Source organism: Phyllobates terribilis, unplaced genomic scaffold (assembly GCF_046119375.1).
Source record: "Phyllobates terribilis strain yellow unplaced genomic scaffold, ASM4611937v1 Scaffold_3__8_contigs__length_932513732, whole genome shotgun sequence".
In the NCBI taxonomy this organism is placed as follows: domain Eukaryota; kingdom Metazoa; phylum Chordata; class Amphibia; order Anura; family Dendrobatidae; genus Phyllobates; species Phyllobates terribilis.
In genome coordinates this window covers 61,376,295-61,396,642 of record NW_027362763.1, presented here as the reverse complement: position 1 = coordinate 61,396,642, position 20,348 = coordinate 61,376,295, and the positions used below count along the sequence as shown (strand labels likewise).

Genomic DNA, 20,348 nt, shown 5'->3' with positions numbered 1-20,348 from the left:
CGATAACCCCAAAAAGGCAATTTGCACCACCTGCCTTGCCAGCATCAGCAGGGGTGGCAAAACGACCAGCCTGACCACCACCAGCATGATCAGGCACATGGCAGCAAAGCACCCGACTTTGTGGGCCGAACCCCAGGGTCCAGGAACAGTGTCTACGGGTGGCACCATTGCTTCTTCCACTGTTGTGCATGCAAGCCAATCCCCTATCCATGGTGCATGCGAAGATGCCTCCTGCCCTGCACCTGTCGTTGCCCACTCTCAAGTAGCAGCATCAGGAAGCACGTCCATGTCCTTGTCCCAGCGCAGCATTCAGTTGTCCATACCCCAGTCCTTGGAATGCAAGCGCAAATATGCAGCCAACGCGCCACAGGCCACACTACTAAATTCTCACATTTCACGACTGCTTGCGCTCGAAATGTTCCCTTTTAGGCACGTGGAGACGGAAGAATTCCGCAACCTGATTGTGGTGGCCGTCCCTCGGTACTCGGTCCCCAGCCACCACTTTTTCTCCCGGTGTGCCGTCCCCGCATTAAACAAGCACGTGTCCCAAAACATTAGCCATGCTCTCAACAACGCAGTTACCGGTAAAGTCCACCTAACCTCGGACACATGGACAAGTGCTTGTGGGCAGGGACGGTACATCTCGCTGATGGCACACTGGGTTAACATAGTGGAAGCCGGGACCCAGTCGGACCTTGGGACGGAACACGTCCTCCCGACGCCAAGGATTGCGGGCCCTAGGTCAATCAGGGTTGCCCCCACGGTCTACAGCTCCCGCACCTCATCCTCCTCAGCCTCCTCCTCCTCTTCAGCCTCCATCTCCGAAATTACCACATCAGTCACAAGCTGGAAGCACTGAAGCACTGCCTCGGCCAAGTGGCAACAGGCTGTGCTGAAGCTAATATGCTTAGGTGAAAAACCGCACAATGCTGAAGAGTTGTGGACAGCTCTGAAAGAGCAGGCAGATCTGTGGCTCACACCGCTGAACCTACAGCCAGGCAAGGTCGTGTGTGACAATGGCCGGAACCCGGTGGCGGCTCTGAGGCGAGGCGAGCTCACACACGTACCATGCTTGGCCCATGTGCTTAACCTCGTGGTTCAGCGGTTTCTCAAATCCTACCCGGAGCTGCCGGATCTGCTTGTTAAAGTACGCCGCCTGTGTGCCCATTTCAGAAAGTCAGCTACAGCTTCTGCCACCCTTGCAGTGTTTCAGCAGCGTTTGCAGCTTCCGGCTCACAGACTGGTGTGTGATGTCCCCACGCGTTGGAACTCTATATTGCAGATGTTGGGAAAGATTTGTGAGCAGAAGAGGGCAGTTGTTGAGTACCAGCATCAACAAGGCCGTTGGTATTCAGTTCAGACTCCACATATAAGACTTCAGGAGTAGACATGATGTCAGACATATGTACCATCCTCCAAAACTTTGAGGACTCCACCAAGATGGTGAGCGGCGATGACGCCATAATTAGAGTCACCATCCCGCTTCTCTGTCATCTTAAACGCTCTCTGCTCACAATCAAAGAGGATGCATTGCAGGCGGAGCACGATGACATGGAACAAGGAACCATACAGGGTGAATACACAAAGCCAAGCCTCATCTCATCCCAATGTGGATTGGGTGACAATGAGGAAGAGGAGGAGGAGGAGGAAGGACAGCAGCCAGTTTCATGCTCTATAGACGGTACTACCTGCACAGCTGTCATACCGTATGCTCAGCGTGGATGGCCAAAGAACAGAGAGGAGGAGGAGAGAGGAGGAGGAGGAGAGCATGGTCAGTCATCCTCTTGGTGAGGAAACGGAAGTATTGCCTGTTAGTAGTCTGGCACGCATGGCTGAGTTTATGTTACGCTGCCTTTCCCATGACCCTCGCGTTCTCAAAATTTTGGGTGACAGTCATTACTGGTTGATGACATTTCTAGACCCACGCTGCAAGGAGAACTTTATATCTCTTATTCCTGAGGCGGACAGGTCTACAAAAATGGGGCTGTACCAGAAGGCCCTTGTTGCGGAACTATTAAAAAAATTCCCATCTGAAAACGTTGGCAGCAGAGAGCACAGTTCGCTGGACAACCAAGGAGTACAGGTGAGAGAGACACAACTTCAATCCAGCAGAGGCAGGGGAACACTGTCAAAGTTCTGGGAGAGTTTTCTCAGACCCTCCCATCGCACAGGCCCTGAGGCGCAGGGTACTCTCACAAGGAGTGCAAAGTTTGGGAAAATGCTGAGGGAGTACCTTGCCGACCGTACCAATGTCCTCCGTGATTCTTCTGTGCCTTATAATTATTGGGTATCCAAGCTGGATAGGTGGAATGAACTGGCTCTCTATGCCTTGGAGGTCCTGGCCTGCCCTGCCGCCAGCATTTTATCAGAGCGGGTTTTTAGTGCAGCTGGTGGAATTATAACTGATAAGCGCATCCACCTGTCAACTGAAAATGCTGACAGGCTGACTCTTATAAAAATGAACAAGGGCTGGATTGGGCCACACTTCTCAACACCACTGAATGATAGCAGTGTAACATAAACTAAAATCCAGTTTCATTTCTTGGGAGGTGTATTCCCATGTACCTTTTCACACTCACACACTGTAACATACCTGGCGGCGCCCTTGCATGGTGGTCCATCTCCCACTGTGCAAGAGCGCGCACTTGATCTCCAGTCCAGAATGTCTGTTTGTGTCTGTTTCTGCTGCTTAAGGGCGGCGCCCGATCACTTCCTGCTTTTTGTACCTGCTGTGGGTCACACCCCTTGTGCGTCCTCAGCCTATTGCTGTCTGTCACCTGGTATATAACCCAGCTGCTCCAATCAATCCCTGCCTGAGCATTGTGTTTCATTCAGTGTGTGCTTGCACTCTGAAGGTGCCAGGTCCCGTTCTGTGTTCTCTTGTCTGCCTATCCTGGAGGCTGTATTTCCAGGCCTGTCTGAACACGCTCCTAGCCTGTTCCTCCCGCCTTCTAGGGGCCGATTACCTAGACCCGCTCCTGTATCTTGTCTGTCCTGTCTGAACTCGCTCCTAGCCTGTTCCTCCCGCCATCTAGGGGCCGATTACCTAGACCCGCTCCTGTATCTTGTCTGTCCTGTCTGAACTCGCTCCTAGCCTGTTCCTCCCGCCATCTAGGGGCCGATTACCTAGACCCGCTCCTGTATCTTGTCTGTCCTGTCTGAACACGCTCCTTGCCTGTTCGTCCCGCCTCTCTGGGGGCCGTATTCCCAGACCCGCTCCTGTATCCCGCTGCAGTGTCGGTCTCTTCCGTACACTCCGTTCCAGTCTGAACTCTCTCCTATCCTTTACCTGTTTTGCCTCTATGTCCGTTCCTTTCCTTTTTCTGCAGAGTCTGAACTTGTACCTAACTCCTGCTTGTTGTCTCTGTACTCCCGTTTGTGTGTTTGTGGTCCACTCGCTACTTCACTGCAAGTACCTTGTGGGTATCTGGCTCTGCCTTTCCCTTCCTGTCTGTTCCGTGTGAACAGAGCCCTGTCCCCCCTGCTCAGTCTCGCTCCGCTCTGACTCCTTTGCTCACTGCTCCGGCAGTCTCGCTCCGCTCTGACTCCTTTGCTCACTGCTCCGGCAGTCTCGCTCCGCTCTGACTCCTTTGCTCACTGCTCCGGCAGTCTCGCTCTGCTCTGACTCCTTTGCTCACTGCTCCGGCAATCTCGCTCCGCTCTGACTCCTTTGCTCACTGCTCCGGCAGTCTCGCTCTGCTCTTGCTCACCGCTCCTGGCGGTCTCGTCCTGCTCTGCTCTTGCTCACCGCTTCAGGCGGTCTCGTCCTGCTCTGCTCTTGCTCGCCGCTTCAGGCGGTCTCGTCCTGCTCTGCTCTTGCTCGCCGCTCCAGGCGGCCTCGTCCTGCTCTGCTCTTGCTCGCCGCTTCAGGCGGTCTCGTCCTGCTCTGCTCTTGCTCACCGCTCCAGGCGGTCTCGTCCTGCTCTGCTCTTGCTCACCGCTCTTGGCGGTCTCGTCCTGCTCTGCTCTTGCTCACCGCTCCAGGCGGTCTCGTCCTGCTCTGCTCTAGCTCACCGCTCCAGGCGGTCTCGTCCTGCTCTGCTCTTGCTCACCGCTCCAGGCGGTCTCGTCCTGCTCTGCTCTTGCTCACCGCTCCAGGCGGTCTCGTCCTGCTCTGCTCTTGCTCACCGCTCCAGGCGGTCTCGTCCTGCTCTGCTCTTGCTCACCGCTCCAGGCGGTCTCGTCCTGCTCTGCTCTTGCTCACCGCTCCAGGCGGTCTCGTCCTGCTCTGCTCTTACTCACCGCTCCAGGCGGTCTTGTCCTGCTCTGCTCTCGCTCACCTCTCTGGGCGGCCTCACTCTGCTGTGTTTGTCTGCCACATCTGTGGTTCTGTTCCAGAGTCCCAGTGTGTACTGGGTCCTATCCCGCCTGTGTTCCTACCTGCTAGTGCCTTCCTGTCTGCACTCTAGCCGTGCTTGCCTGTACCCCCCCGCCTGCATACTCGCCTGCCCGCATACCAGTCGTGCCTGCCTATTCCCACCAGTCTGTGTGCCAGCCTAACCGGTCTGTTCCTGTATTCCCCTGTGTGGGTCAACAGCCGTGTCCGGGGTCTGTCCTGGAGTAGCACCTGGTCCCTCTGCTCGGTTCCTCCTGGGTGCAGTGGCGTCGTATGCCGTCGTGCGACCCTGGTCGGATCGGGTGAATACCTAGTTACGCCCCTCCAGGCATTCACTCTCCGGCACGGTCCATGGAATCACACGCACACGCCGCTCAGCCCGGGCGTGTGCATTACAGCATGCTCAGGCCATGGTTCCCGTTGAGCCCCACGGCCTTCGTTCTCTGAGACGTTTTCCAGCGAATACATGCATTAAAAATAAATAAATACAATTTTTTTTTCTCTAGCTGAGTTCCTGGCTAATTACGCACCCGTCCAGATGGATCTATCTGCTCTCGTTCCTGCGGATCCGCCACGTTACTATGGGGATCCAAGACAAAGTCGTGCATTTGTGGAGCAATGCATGCTACACTTCAAGTTCTACCCTCTATGTTTTCCCACCGATCGGGTTAAGGTGGCATTCATTATGTCTAACCTAGCGGGTGATGCCTTGGAATGGATCAACCCCCTATGGGAAACACAGGATCCTATCGTCCTGGACATAATGGCCTTCCTGGTGGCCTTTCTAATGGTCTTCGATGATCCTAACCCGGAGGCTCCTGCTGAAGCTTCACTTCCCAATATCCCGGAGCAGCCCCGATGGGTAATGTGTGTGGGTAGCGCAATAGTCCTCCAGCCCAATGAGACTACTGCCCACCCAGAATCCTCACAGGGTGACTACGCTCTCCGGAATACTTCTCCCAACCTCAAGAGGCAGTCCAGACGTGCTAGACGTAGAGGCAAGCCATCACGCCAGGGTCTGTCCTCCCTGAGACCTCCTGACCCCAACCTTGAAGTTCCTACTGAAGCTTCATCTCCCTGTATCCCGGAGAAGCCCCAACGGGTAATGTGCGTGGGTAGTGCACCAGTTCTCCTGCCCGAAGAGACTACTGCCAATCCAGACTCCACACAGGAGAACTTCCTGCACCCGGCATCAGATGCTTCACCCACTTTAACCGGTGTGCATGTCCAAGGATGCTCCAAAGCTGTGATTACCTCAGAGTCTGTGCACCTCTACTACCTGGCGGAGGACCCCCAGTTGCCTCCTGAATCCTCCGGGATACCACTCGATGACAAATGGAGAGAGTTCTCTACACCTGGTACTCGATACTTTGTCCGCTCCGTCCTGTGAGCCTGACAATGGGTACCCCAAAGTGGTAGTTTCCCCCGAGTCTCTACACCCCTCCGACCAGGCGGAGGACCTCCAGTTGTCTCCAGAACCCTTCGGGGTGCTACTTGGTAGCGAAAGGACAGAGACTCTCCTATACTCTGTACCTGATACCTCGCTCGCTTCGTCCAGTGAGTCCAACCTAGTGTACTCTGAAGCAGAGGTTACCCATGTGTCTCTACACCCCTCCGACCAGGCGGAGGACCTCCAGTTGTCTCCAGAACCCTTCGGGGTGCTACCTGGTAGCGAAAGGACAGAGACTCTCCTATACTCTGTACCTGATACCTCGCTCGCTTCGTCCAGTGAGTACAACCTAGTGTACTCTGAAGCAGGGGTTACCCATGAGTCTCTACACCCCTCCGACCAGGCGGAGGACCTCCAGTTGTCTCCAGAACCCTTCGGGGTGCTACCTGGTAGCGAAAGGACAGAGACTCTCCTATACTCTGTACCTGATACCTCGCTCGCTTCGTCCAGTGAGTCCAACCTAGTGTACTCTGAAGCAGAGGTTACCCATGAGTCTCTACACCCCTCTGACCAGGCGGAGGACCTCCAGTTGTCTCCAGAACCCTTTGGGGTGCTACCTGGTAGCGAAAGGACAGAGACTCTCCTATACTCTGTACCTGATACCTCGCTCGCTTCGTCCAGTAAGTCCAACCTAGTGTACTCCGAAGCAGAGGTTACTCCCGAGTCTCTACACCCCTCCGACCGGGCGGAGGACCTCCAGTTGTCTCCGGAACCCTTCGGGGTGCCACCTGGTAGCGAAAGGACAGAGACTTTCCTATACTCGGTACCCGATACCTCGCCTGCTTTGTCCAGTGAGTCCGACCTAGTGTACTCTGAAGCAGATGTTTTCTCCGAGCCTCTGCACTCTTCTGACCCGGCGGAGGACCTCCAGTTGTTTCCTGAATCCTCCGGGGTACCACCAGATAACAAAGAGACAGTGACTTTTCCTCATCCTGTACCTGATAACCCGTCTATTTCTTCCTGTGAGCTTGACAAGATGTACCTCGAAGCAGAGTTTACCCCCAAGTCTCTGCTCCCCTCCAACCCGGTGGAGGACTTCCAGTTGTCTCCTGTACCCTCTGGGGTGCCACCTGAAAATATGTGGAGAGAGACTTCCTTGTGTGCTGTTCCTGGTACTCCACCCGTTTCGTCTGTTGCTGAGGATGGCTGGATAGGAGGTAGCATCCTAGCTAACCAGATGAGACCAGTTTTTCCTGTGCACAGTGGGAGTGATCTCCTTGAAGTGAAGGATTGGCCCTCGAATTTCCTGCGGAAGATTCTGGCAGGCCTGAAGAAGAGGGGGCGTAAAGGGGGGGTACTGTAACATACCTGGCGGCGCCCTTGCATGGTGGTCCATCTCCCACTGTGCAAGAGCGCGCACTTGATCTCCAGTCCAGAATGTCTCTCTGGCTTCCCTCCATGCTGTCTGTTTGTGTCTGTTTCTGCTGCTTAAGGGCGGCGCCCGATCACTTCCTGCTTTTTGTACCTGCTGTGGGTCACACCCCTTGTGCGTCCTCAGCCTATTGCTGTCTGTCACCTGGTATATAACCCAGCTGCTCCAATCAATCCCTGCCTGAGCATTGTGTTTCATTCAGTGTGTGCTTGCACTCTGAAGGTGCCAGGTCCCGTTCTGTGTTCTCTTGTCTGCCTATCCTGGAGGCTGTATTTCCAGGCCTGTCTGAACACGCTCCTAGCCTGTTCCTCCCGCCTTCTAGGGGCCGATTACCTAGACCCGCTCCTGTATCTTGTCTGTCCTGTCTGAACTCGCTCCTAGCCTGTTCCTCCCGCCATCTAGGGGCCGATTACCTAGACCCGCTCCTGTATCTTGTCTGTCCTGTCTGAACTCGCTCCTAGCCTGTTCCTCCCGCCATCTAGGGGCCGATTACCTAGACCCGCTCCTGTATCTTGTCTGTCCTGTCTGAACACGCTCCTTGCCTGTTCGTCCCGCCTCTCTGGGGGCCGTATTCCCAGACCCGCTCCTGTATCCCGCTGCAGTGTCGGTCTCTTCCGTACACTCAGTTCCAGTCTGAACTCTCTCCTATCCTTTACCTGTTTTGCCTCTATGTCCGTTCCTTTCCTTTTTCTGCAGAGTCTGAACTTGTACCTAACTCCTGCTTGTTGTCTCTGTACTCCCGTTTGTGTGTTTGTGGTCCACTCGCTACTTCACTGCAAGTACCTTGTGGGTATCTGGCTCTGCATTTCCCTTCCTGTCTGTTCCGTGTGAACAGAGCCCTGTCCCCCCTGCTCAGTCTCGCTCCGCTCTGACTCCTTTGCTCACTGCTCCGGCAGTCTCGCTCCGCTCTGACTCCTTTGCTCACTGCTCCGGCAGTCTCGCTCCGCTCTGACTCCTTTGCTCACTGCTCCGGCAGTCTCGCTCTGCTCTGCTCTTGCTCACCGCTCCTGGCGGTCTCGTCCTGCTCTGCTCTTGCTCACCGCTTCAGGCGGTCTCGTCCTGCTCTGCTCTTGCTCACCGCTCCAGGCGGTCTCGTCCTGCTCTGCTCTTGCTCACCGCTCCAGGCGGTCTCGTCCTGCTCTGCTCTTGCTCACCGCTCCAGGCGGTCTCGTCCTGCTCTGCTCTTACTCACCACTCCAGGCGGTCTTGTCCTGCCCTGCTCTCGCTCACCTCTCTGGGCGGCCTCACTCTGCTGTGTTTGTCTGCCACATCTGTGGTTCTGTTCCAGAGTCCCAGTGTGTACTGGGTCCTATCCCGCCTGTGTTCCTACCTGCTAGTGCCTTCCTGTCTGCACTCTAGCCGTGCTTGCCTGTACCCCCCCGCCTGCATACCCGCCTGCCCGCATACCAGTCGTGCCTGCCTATTCCCACCAGTCTGTGTGCCAGCCTAACCGGTCTGTTCCTGTATTCCCCTGTGTGGGTCAACAGCCGTGTCCGGGGTCTGTCCTGGAGTAGCACCTGGTCCCTCTGCTCGGTTCCTCCTGGGTGCACTGGCGTCGTATGCCGTCGTGCGACCCTGGTCGGATCGGGTGAATACCTAGTTACGCCCCTCCAGGCATTCACTCTCCGACACGGTCCAGTGGAATCACACGCACACGCCGCTCAGCCCGGGCGTGTGCGTTACACACATGGGTATACGCTTCCTGATTTTGGCTATTTGCTCTTCTCCTCCTCCTTCTCCTCATCCTCCACCACCATATCACCAGAGTGACCGTGGTCCGTGATGCAACACCCACATAATTTTTTTAAAGGGTGTTTATGATGCCCGTCAAAAAATTTTTTATACAGTATGTTCATGTATACCCCCCAGGGGTAAATGTTTGTCAGCCCATACACTTAGTGCATGGGCATTACAAGTATAGGAGGCCCGCTCCTTCCTAATGGGAAATTTTTTTTATGAGGCCCTCCTCCACGTCTCTTCCAAGGGGCATTGAAGTGCCTCCAAATTTTTGGCAGCCCTTGCATTCACTGCATAGGCCAACACTCTGGGAGACTCTCTCCTTTTCTAATGGGAAACTGTCGTTACTGTTGCCCTGCTCTATGTGTCTTTAAATTCTTAGTGGGGTTTTTCCTAAAATTGGTCAGCCGTTGGACTCACTGCATACCCTATAACTGTATAGCAGACCCTCTCCTTTCTAATGGGAACATGCCGTGACTTGTTACTGTGGCCCTGCTCTATGTGTCTTTAAATTCTTAGTGGGGTTTTTCCCAAATTTTGGCAGCCCTGGCAGTCACAGCATGGGCATTACCACTATAGGAGACCCGCTCCTTTATAATGGGAACATTTTTTTTTACTGAGACCCTCCTCTATGTCTCTTCAAAGGGGTATTGGGTTGCGTCCAAATTTTTGGCAGCCCTTGCAGTCACTGGATACGCAATAACAGTATAGGAGACCCACTTGTTAATAATGGGAACAACAAAGCATAGCCGGCAGATGGCTCTCTAACAATAGCTAGGGCCGACTGCTGGCCTTTTAAGAATAGTAAGGGCCGTCTGATGTCTCTATTAAAATAGGCTTTATGACTTTCAGAGTCCCTCCATCATAAATAAAACAGGATGTTTCTGATGATGTGTCACACACCACATTGCCAGATAAGGTTGTAAAATGTTAAAATGACAATTCCCGGTGAATGCATTTGTCTTAAAAAATAACGTAAAAAAACAAAACAATAGGATCTTTCTTTAGTATAAAAAACAGCGTCACCAATTTAACCTCAATGTAATCACATTGTTCAGCTCATGCACCTCCTCCTCCATCTCCAAAATGACCACATCAGTCACAAGCTGACAGCACTGCAGCACTGCCTTGGCCAAGCGGCAACAGGCTGTGCTGAAGATAACATGCTTAATGCTTAATTGACAAACCGCCCAGCGCTGCAGAGTTGTTGAAAGCTGTAACACAGCAGCCTGATCTGTGGCTCTCACCGCTGAACATACAGCCAGGCATGGTCGTGTGTGACAATGGGCGGAACCTGGTGACAGAGAAATGACAGCCGGGGTAGATAAGGTTTCCCTCTATGCCAGTCCTTTCACCGAGCTAAAGAATATGGCTGTGGTGAAATACAACTCCCACTGAGAAACAGTTTCAGATTGAAAAACATTGTGCCCACCAGAAGATTTGATTCTGAGGGCTAACCTTTCTCACCCGCTCAAGAGCCCCATAGCAGCTACAAAGTTAGCGCTATTGACTCGCCCCCTGGGCCGTGGGGCACCCGGAACCGGGCTTCAGTGCGATGATGGGGGTAGTAGTGGCAACCCAATCCCGTGGCTCAGGGTGGTCAGACCAAATGCTGTGGCAGTCTATTTGTAGAGCTATGAATGTCCGACTACGCCACCCGTGGATTGCGGTCAGGGATGACCGCCGCTGCAAGGCAGACCGCCGAGGCTGGTGTTGTTGCACAGGGTTAGGATAACTCCCCACGGGAAGAGTGTAGCCTCAGGGCAATGTAGGTGGATGCTGGGGGTGATGGTGTAGGCCGCAGTAATAAGAGTTCAGAGTCCGCTTCAAACAGTCCAGGGTCTTTATTGTAGGTATTACCACTGACCCAACAGGAGTACCGGGCAGGAATGGGCCTGGGTGTCTGAGGGCATTCAGGCGAGCTCCGCTGGTCAGGGTGAGTGTGAAAGCCTACCGTTCTCTCTCTGCCCTTGCTGACTATCCCCCTTTTCGTGGTGTAATAGCCCACGTCCCTGAGCTGGCCGTGTACTTCGCCTGTATGGCTTGCGACTCGGGCCTTAGGTACCTTTTGCTTTTCCGTACTGTACCAGTCCCTCTGTGTTGCGGAGCCTCCATGCTTCTTAGGCCAAGGAACCTGAAATCCCTTGCGGGTTGGTTATCTGCTGCAGGGCTTGCAACCCTGACAGCCTCGGACCCCAATGTCCGGTGGTGATTCTCTCAGCCAGGACCGGCTCTCGTCGCCTCTGTCCCTGGCTCTCAGCTTCTCCTCTGCCTCACGGACTCCTTGGCTACAGCTCAACTGTCCCTCCTTCTCTGGGACTAGTCTCAGTCCGGAGCTAGGTCGTCCAGTTCTCTCTAACCCTGCCCTCAGTTCCAGCTTTTATAGGGGCAGCCTGCTCCCCCTACTGGCCTGGGACAGGAGGTGCTGTATGCTAATTGTCCCTGACCAGGGAACCTCCCTCCTGCTCTCAGACACAGCCTTTAATATTTGTGGCATCCAGGCCTGGGGTGACACACTATCATGAACTCTCCTGAGGTAGAAGCCAAGGCACACCAGAGGATTCTCTGGTGGGACCGTCCAACCCTGCCGAGAAGCAGTCCTGGCTAAGAAAAGTGTGTGGGAAGGTTCCCGGACACTCTATGGCTGCTTTTTTACGGAGGAGGAAACACACGCAAACACGGGGAGAACATACAAAGTCCTTGCAGATGTTGTCCTTGCTGGGATTTGAACCCAGGATCCCAGCGCTGCAAGGCTTCAGTGCTAATCACTGATCCAATGTGCTGCCGTTCACCCTCTAATATTTAACAGGCTGGAGAAACTTGCACCTACTGCCACTCTGTCTTCAGCTCCTTTGTGAGAAAATGTATTTGGGCAGCCACTCAGTCTATCAAATAAAATTCTTGAGAAGGAAATTGGAGATGGCTTCGCTACTGGTACTGGGGGCAGTGCTAATACCATGTCGTCGTACCATAGTTTGCTGGAAATATTCCAGGCTGGTAGGAGGCAAGAAAATTCCCACAGAAAAGTACCAGCAGTAATGTTCAGGCCACATTTCAAGTGCAAGCAGCTTTAGAGGACTTCCTGGGAGAAATGACAAGCAGGGTAGATACGGTTTCCCTCTATGCCAGTCCTTTCACCGAGCTAAATACAACTCTCAGCAAAAATAAAGTTGTGGACTGGCTCCGTACCCTCCCTGGCCACATTCACCTGTCCACGTGTTTGTGGTTAGGCGGTCCTTCCCAGTAAGTGCACTGGGCAGGGCACGGGTAATGTTATGGGACCCGTGCTTGTGGAAGGCGGAGGCGACACAGGGAGAAACAGTGGCGGCTGGGGACCGAGTATGGACACCCGGCCGCCGCTGGCATGAGGTTGTGAAAAGCTTCCACCTCCACGAGCCTAAAAGGCCACATTTCAAGTGCAAGCAGCTGTCAAATTTGGCAGTATAGTATTGCAGCCTGTGGGTGGGTGGCTGGCTGCATACTTGCATTTGCATTCCAAGGAATGGGGTAGGGACAACTGAATGCTGTAGTGGGACAAGGACGTGGACGGTGATTGTTGCAAGTCTGCAACGACAGGTGCATGGCGGGACGCATCTTCGCATGCGCCAAGGATCACTTATGATGGGCACACTTTTAGGCAGTGACCAGGGAGTCAGAGATGCTTCCAGAGGTCTTCCCCATGCTGTTCCGATGTCTTTTCAGCACTGTATGCATGTGTCTGATGATGTGTCACACACCACATGGCCAGATAAGGTTGTAAAATGTTAAAATGACATTTTCTGGTGAATGCATTTGTCTTGGATGAAAGCAATGCAAAAGTGCATAAACTCATCAAAAACGCTACGTGTGAACATAGCCCAAGGTGTGGAGGAGTATTTTTGTTTTTGGTTATTTATTTTGCCTTATATTCAAGTCATTACCCTGGAAAGGATGTTCCTTATTATATTTCCCAGGAAAATCCATTTTGGTTTTGTTTTTGTATATTTTATTGTGAGTCCGTAAAAGTGGCGTAATACTCTGACCACGTTGTTGACAGCAGTGATTTGGGAGTCAGAGATGTTTCCAGGGGTCTTCCCCATGCTGTTCCCATGTCATTTGAGCACTGTTCCCATCGATTTGGGCAATTTTTCGGCCCTCCGCAGACCGCCGGGGGGAGCCGCTTGAAAAATGCTCACGTTTCCCATAGACTTACATTGGTCTCGTTGCTCAGGTCGAGCACCCGAGTATTCTAATTTGCTCGACCCGAGCAACGAGTACCCGAGCATTTTAGTGCTCGCTTTTCACTAGTGAGGATACATTAGGTGAGGGTAGAGCTGGTCGTGCAGCGGTGTGGTGGAGCAATCATTACTGCAGATTATAGGTTTGTCAGAAGAGGTGGGTCTTCAGGTTCCTTTTGAAGGTTTCCACAGTAGGCGAGAGTCTGATGTGTTGGGGTAGAGCGTTCCAGAGCAGGCGGAAATCTTGTATGCGATTGTGGGAGGAGGAGATAAGAGGGGAGTAGAGAAGGAGATCTTGTGAAGATCGGTGGTTGCGTGTAGGTAAGTATCGGGAGACTAGGTCACAGATGTATGGGGGAGACAGGTTGTGGATGGCTTCGTATGCCAGGGTTAGGGTCTTGAACTTGAGCCTCTGTACAATAGGAAGCCAGTGAAGGGATTGACAGAGGGGAGAGGCCGGGAAATAATGGGGGGACAGGTGGCTTAGTCAGGCAGCAGAGTTTATGATACATTGGAGGGGTGCGAGAGTGTTAGAAGGTAGGCCACAGAGCAGGAGGTTGCAGTAGTCGAGGCGGGAGATGATGAGGGCATGCACTAGTGTTTTTGCAGAGTCTTTGCTGAGGAATGAGCGGATCCAGGAGATATTTTTGAGTTGGAGTCGGCAGGAAGTGGAAAGGGCTTGGATATGAGGTTTGAAGGAGAGATCAGAGTAAAGGGTTACCTCGAGGCAGCAAGCTTGTGGGACTGGGGAGAGTAGGCAGCCATTAACTTTGATGGATAGGTCAGATGGGGGGGTTGAGTGAGGTGGGGGGAAGATGATGATTTCAGTTTTATCCATGTTAAGTTTTATAAATCTAGCAGAGAAGAAGGATGAAAAGCGGACAGACATTGTGGGATTCTGGTTAGTAAGGAGTTGATATCGGGTCCAGAGAGGTAGATCTGTGTGTCATCAACATAGATACTGAAAGCCGAGAGACTCTATGAGCTGTCCAAGGCTGAAGGTGTAGATGGAGAAGAGCAGGGGCCCTAGAACTGAGCCTTGGGGAACACCGACAGATATTGGCGAGATGAGGAGGTGGTGTGTGAGTGGGAGACACCGAATGTCCGTTCTGTTAGGTATGAAGAGATCCAAGATAGGGCCAAGTCCGTGATGTCAAGAGATGAGAGAGTCAGTAGTAAGAGGGAATGGTCCACTGTGTCAAAGGCAGATGACAGGTCCAGGAGTAGGAGGACGGAGTAGTGCCGCTTGGATTCGGCGGTTAGTAGGTCATTGGTGACTTTAGTCAGGGCAGTTTCAGTGGAGTGATGCAGTCGGAAGCCAGATTGTAAGCGGTCGAAGAGGGAACATGAGGAGAGGTGGGAGGACAGTTCAAGGTGGACGTGATGTTCCAATAATTTTGAGGCATAGGGGAGAAGTGATATGGGGCAATAGCTAGTTAGAGAGGATGGGTTGAGGGAGGGCTTTTTGAGGATGGGTGTGATTGAGGCATGTTTGAAACATGAGGGGAAGACACCGGTTGTTAGTGACAGGTTGAAGAGGTGGGTTAGGGTTGGGATGAAAACTTTGGTAAGGTTAGGGATGAGATGGGAGGGGATGGGTCAAATTCGCAGGTGCTGAGGTGTGATTTGGAGAATAAAGAGGAAACTTGATCTTCTGTGATGGTGGAGAAGTTGGTTTTGGAAGAGGAGGGTTGAGTAGATATGAGGAGGGGTTGAGGGGACTTTAGGCAATAGCTTTGTCTGATGTTGTCGATCTTCTGCTTGAAGAATGAGGCAAACTCTTCAGCTGAGATGAGAGGAGAGGGAGGAGGCGCTGGGGGACGGAGGAGAGAATTGAAAGTGTTGAATAGCTGTTGGGGGTGGAGGGACAGGGAGAATATGAGAGATGATAAGTATGTTTATTTTGCTGCAGTGAGTGCGGACTTAAAATAGTGAGGGATTGTTTGAATGCGATGAAGTGTTCATTGTAGTGAGACCTTTTCCATCTCCGCTCAGCAACCCTGGAGGCCTGTCGCAGTTCTTTAGTTCAGTTGGTGAGCCAGGGTTGCCTATTGAATGCGCGAGCTTTGGTATGTGTGAGATGGGCGAATGAATCGAGAGCTGCAGTTGTTGTGGCGTTATATAAAGTATCAGCATCATCTGCATTGTGTAAGGAATTTATGTCTGTACGAGGGAGCAGGGATTCAGAGAGTGTATGTTAACGCTTTTGAGATTTCTGCGAAGGTCTGCAAGTTTGTGGAGTGGGGATGTGGACCTGGAGACGAGAGGGCAAAGAATGTAAGTAGGTTATGGTCAGAAAGAGGGAGAGGAGAGTTAGAGAGGTTACATAAGGAACAGAGTGACTGCAGCAGACCATTGAGCTAGGCAGAAGGAGGAAGTGAGGATAGGAGCTTAGAGACAGATGAGTGGGAAATGTCAATGGAGATGTTGAAGTCGGCCATGATGATAGTGGGGATGTCAGTGGAAAGGAAGTGAAGCAGCCAGGTGGTGAAGTGGTCGAAGAAAGTGGTGCATGGCCCTCGGGGGCGGTAGATGACAACCAGTTGGAGGGGGAGTAGAAGTGCACACAGTGCACCTCAGAAGAAGGGAGAGTAACGGAGGGCGGTAGTGGGATTTGGGTGAAGGCGCAGGTATCTGACAAGAGAAAACCTAAACCTCCACCATGTTTGCCGCTGGGGCGGGGTGTGTGGGAAAGGTGGAATAAGCCACAAGAAAGTGCGGCTGGAGAGGCCGTGTCAGAGGGGGTGAGCCAAGTTTCAGTGGTGGCGAAGAAGGAAAGTTTGTTAGTAATGAAAAGATCATGAGTGTAGGAAAGTTTGTTGCAGACAGAGCGAGCGTTAAATACAGCTCCTGTTAGGGCAACTGGGGAAGAGGGGACTGGGTGGATGGGTATGAGGTTAGAAAGGTTGCGAGAGTTTGTGGTAGATCGTGGATAGGAGGTAGAAGTGGGAGCAGGAGAGGGCATGAGGTGGCTGTCTGTGTTTGGAGACACAGGACTGAATGTTGAGGATTAGTTCTGAGGGGGAGGTGAGATAGATGGGGAGGATGGAGGGAGAGATGAAGAGTTCATTACTAGGTGTAGGAATTAAGGGGGTTAGTACAAAGTGGAGGACTATAGGGGAAAGAGTGGAAACTAACAAAAACATAGTTAAAAGAGAGTAAGCAGTCAAAGTCTGAGTTACCTGACTCCTGCCCTGACTAACTGCCTCTGAAATAACTGCCACTTATCGCCGAAGACACTTTGCACAAGAAGACGCGTGCAACTACCCCAGATGCGTGCACCCTTTAGGCAGCTTCTGGCATAATGTCCTTTTTGCTGCTCTTTTCTAACACATTGAAAAAAAAAGGTTCTTCTTCTTCTGCTCTCATGACATGCGGCGTCTTCTTCTGCAGCCTGCAGCTGACTTCAGCATGCCAGCCATGGGCGACACATGATGTCACTGCCATGTGCCACTCATTATGGGCACACAGACGCCAGCTGCCGGCGGCGTGTGCAATCATTCAGCGCAATCGTTACACCTTTGCTTAGGGAAATATTAACAATAAACTCTCGTGCCAAATTTCCAGTGTTAACCCTTTAATAAAGTGACCAATTTTTTTTATACTTTTGTATTTTTTTCCCCTTCTTCCAAGAACCATAGCTTTTTTATTTTTCAGTCCCCATAGCCATATGAGGTTTTGTTTTTTTGCAAGACGAGTTGTAGTTTTTAACAACACCACTCGCTTTACCATAAATGAAAATGGTGGTGAAATAGTGAAAAAAAAACCCTCGTTCCCCTATTGTTTTTTGGGGGTCGGGGGTTTTGTTTTCATAGTGTTCATTGGATGGTAAAAATGACTCGACAACCTGATTCTCCAGTCCGGTACAATTACGGCGATACCAAACTTGTACAGGTTTTTATTATTTTAGTAAGTTAAAAAAAAAATTTCTGAAGTTTGTAAAAAAAAAAAAAAAAAAAAAAAACCTGGTTCCAAGTTCTAAAACTTTTTTATTTTCACATTTGATGGCGCGTTGTCAGGGCTTGTTTTTTTGCGTCTCAGGGTGTAGTTTTTATTGCTAACATTTTAGGTTACATATGAAGTTTTGATCACTTTGTATTTAATTTTTGGGGGGAGGATCAAAGTTAAAAAAAAAAAAAAAAAATCGTATTTTTACAGCTTTTACCTTATGGGTTACATAATTCTAGATTCTGACAGATCAGACTGTAGAAGATTGGAGCTTGTGACCAATATTCCAATGGTCTTACCTTACCAGGTCGTAGAGATCGGCGGTGCCCTGCTGCCCCAGCTGCCCCAGTTGTGCATTCAACGCCTTGCACAGACGTGGGATGTAGGGGTTCAGTCTGTTCTGTGACAATCGCAACTTCATCATCTCGTGGATTGCGCTGTGCGACTTGTAGAAGTTTTTCTTTTCAATGGAAGCTTTACAAAAGAAGAGGAGAAAGAGATCGTATACTGTTAACGAGACGATTGTCTTCTCCTCCAGTCACATCTGGAGCTGATTCGTAAAGGTCCAAGTCAGAAGATTCCAAACTGCAAAATTCTAAAATGCAGCTCTGGATGTGACCGATGAATGAAAAATGAGAATTTTTTTTTTAAGCAACGTTGATTAACCCCTTTCCGCCCAAGCCAATTATTATGCGCTTTTTTTCCCTCCCATTCTTCCAAGAAACATAACCTTTTATAATATATATATATATATATATATATATATATATATATATATATATATATATATATATATATATATATATACAGTATATACACATAGCTGTATCAGAGCTTGTTTTTTTTGCGGGAATAATTGTAGCTTTGAATAAGACCATTCACTTTACTATACAATATACAAAAAAAGTGTGAAAAACAGACTAAGAAATTAGGGAAAAAAGAAAAATCAATTCCACTAATGTTTTGTGGGTTTTGCTTTTTACAATGTTAATTGTGCAGTAAAAATGACCTGACAACTCCAGGTCTGTACAATTACAGTGATGTCAAACATGTCTAAAATAAAAATCTGAAATATTTAAAAAGAAATAAAAAAATATATTTATATATATATTATTTTTTTTCCTTTTTGGCAATTTTCTGATATCTTTTTTTTTCCCATTGATGGAACTGTATGAAAGCTTGTTATTTGCATGGCGAGCTGTCATTTTGATTGATGCCATTTTGTGGAAGAAATAATATTTTGATTTAATTTGGGAGGGAATTGCATCATTTTTTTTTTTTTTAATCTTATTTTTTTCACAGCATTTACCATTAAATCTTTTTCATAGACCGGACTGTTGTGGATCGTGCAATACTGATTATTCAAATGTATGTTTTTGGGGTTTTTTTTCTATTTTTTTTTTTAACTATTTTTTTCTGTACCTACAATTTTTTATTAGTGTTACTATGCAATGTATAAAAGTCTTGTTCCGGCAGCTCATCTGCACACAGTGCTTCTGGGGGGCCGATGAGGCTTCTGGAATGGACGCCTCACTTGGATTGTGCCACTTAAATTCCACTACCAGAGATTGACAGTGGCATTGAAGTGGTTAAAAAGCAGTGATTTCTGCTATTAGAGGCAGGTTATGGCATCAGAATATGTGTATGGTGAATGCTCAGCTCCTGGTGGGAGGGGGCTAACATTTTAGGTAAATTTAAAGGGAACATGCAAGCTCAGAAATGTGTCACGCTAGGTGAGGGGAGGACCAAGTGTACAACTACGGAAAGGGAGAGTGAAGACCCCTAAGCAGATCTTATAACACCCTAACTCCCCTACTGTCCCTAAATAGGTTCCGCACCTATCGTTGAGCAGGATACCTAATCCCTAACTGCCCCTAGAGCTAGGCCCTGGATAGGGAGGGGAAGGGGTGAGCACTAGTCAGTCCCCACTGCAACTAAAGACAACAAGGTAAACAGACAAAGGGAAACGCTTCATAAGACACCACAGAGAAGACGACAATAATCCACCAAGAAACTAGCCGACTGCTAGTACTCCAGGCCTGAGCAGTGGAAAATAGAACTATCATCGGAGACTCTCTAAAGACACTGAGGGTTTTTATGTATCAAGCAAGGGAGTGTCAATTAGCAGCAGAAGGTGGATATCACTACTGAGTCCCAGTGAGAGAAGGATACCTCTACACTACAGAGATGAAAGAATCAAGAAGGTGTCTGTAAAGCCAAGCGCAGCGACCTTCTACAGCCGGATCCAGAACGACTGTCTGCCAAACCTGATACACCTGTGACAAAACTCTTTGCAGTCTCTGGGCAGCAGGCGAGAAGGCAGGGAGAGCTGATCAGATATATAGGAACGTTGAGGGGGATCAGAAACCTTGCTCATTTGGATTTAGGTGTCCACTGAGCAGTTCTATTCATAGGATCACCCCCTTACATGCTTTAGAAATTAGAAATACCCTGCAACTACACTTTTGTTTTGTTTTTTAAGGGACCCTCAAAATGGATCAATACAGGTACCAAAAAGATACTTTAAGGGCATGTATCATATTAAAGAGGACCCTCAGTAAGAAAAAAAGGGGCCAGTGTTTGTTCCTATTTTAATCCCACTGCTCTGCAGAGTAATCAGTTTTTCTTTTTTTTTCCTTATATCCACCATACGGCTCCAAAGATATGGGCCTTTTTGTTTAGTGCTAAATTTTACGAGAAGGCGTGGTTCAATGGATCCTCAGGGGAGCAGCCTAAGGGCACATCCCTGAGGATCCACTGAACCACGCCTTCTCGTAAAGATTGTAGAAATTAGCATTAAACAGAGCCACACCCCTTTTTTGTAAAAACAAATAAAAAATAAAACCTATAAGGCTCATATCTCTGGAACCGTATGGTGGATTAAAAAAAAAAAGTGGAATACCAAGGAGAGCAGTGGGCATAAAAGAAGAGCAAAAACTGGTCACTCTTGACCCAGTAAGAGGTTACCTGTGTACTGGACCGGCTTCTGCACGGCTTGCTGGAAATCCACCTGTTTGGAGGTGAAGAACTTGGACACGGCCTCTTCTCCGTTCACAAAGGTTAGCCTGTTCCCGGCCGCCAGAACTGTGAAGACCGGACCGTGCTGAACGGAGGAAACCATATTGTACATGTTATTCTTATAGATTAGTGTATAGCCTCCCGCAGCGGTGACTGATAGGGTAGTCTGGAGCAGTGCTGTCAATCACCAGCGAGGGAGGTGGGGAGACATGTATGACCAGTGGGCTGAGAGGAGCTCGGAGGTGCATCAAGAACGCTAATTAACATATC

The 20,348-nt window shown here is 50.2% G+C and overlaps 1 protein-coding gene across 2 annotated transcripts in view; it reads right to left on the bottom strand.

Moving 5' to 3' along the window:
- CYP39A1 (cytochrome P450 family 39 subfamily A member 1) overlaps positions 1 to 20,348 on the bottom strand; it is a 141,520-nt gene that overhangs the window by 117,805 nt on the left and 3,367 nt on the right. For both annotated transcript variants that reach the window (XM_073673922.1, XM_073673921.1), the window contains exons 2-3: positions 20,028 to 20,163; positions 17,360 to 17,534 (exon numbers count right to left, since the gene is read on the bottom strand). In XM_073673922.1, the coding sequence (XP_073530023.1) occupies positions 17,360 to 17,534; positions 20,028 to 20,163 (311 nt within the window). The remainder of the gene's footprint in view (positions 1 to 17,359; positions 17,535 to 20,027; positions 20,164 to 20,348) is intronic.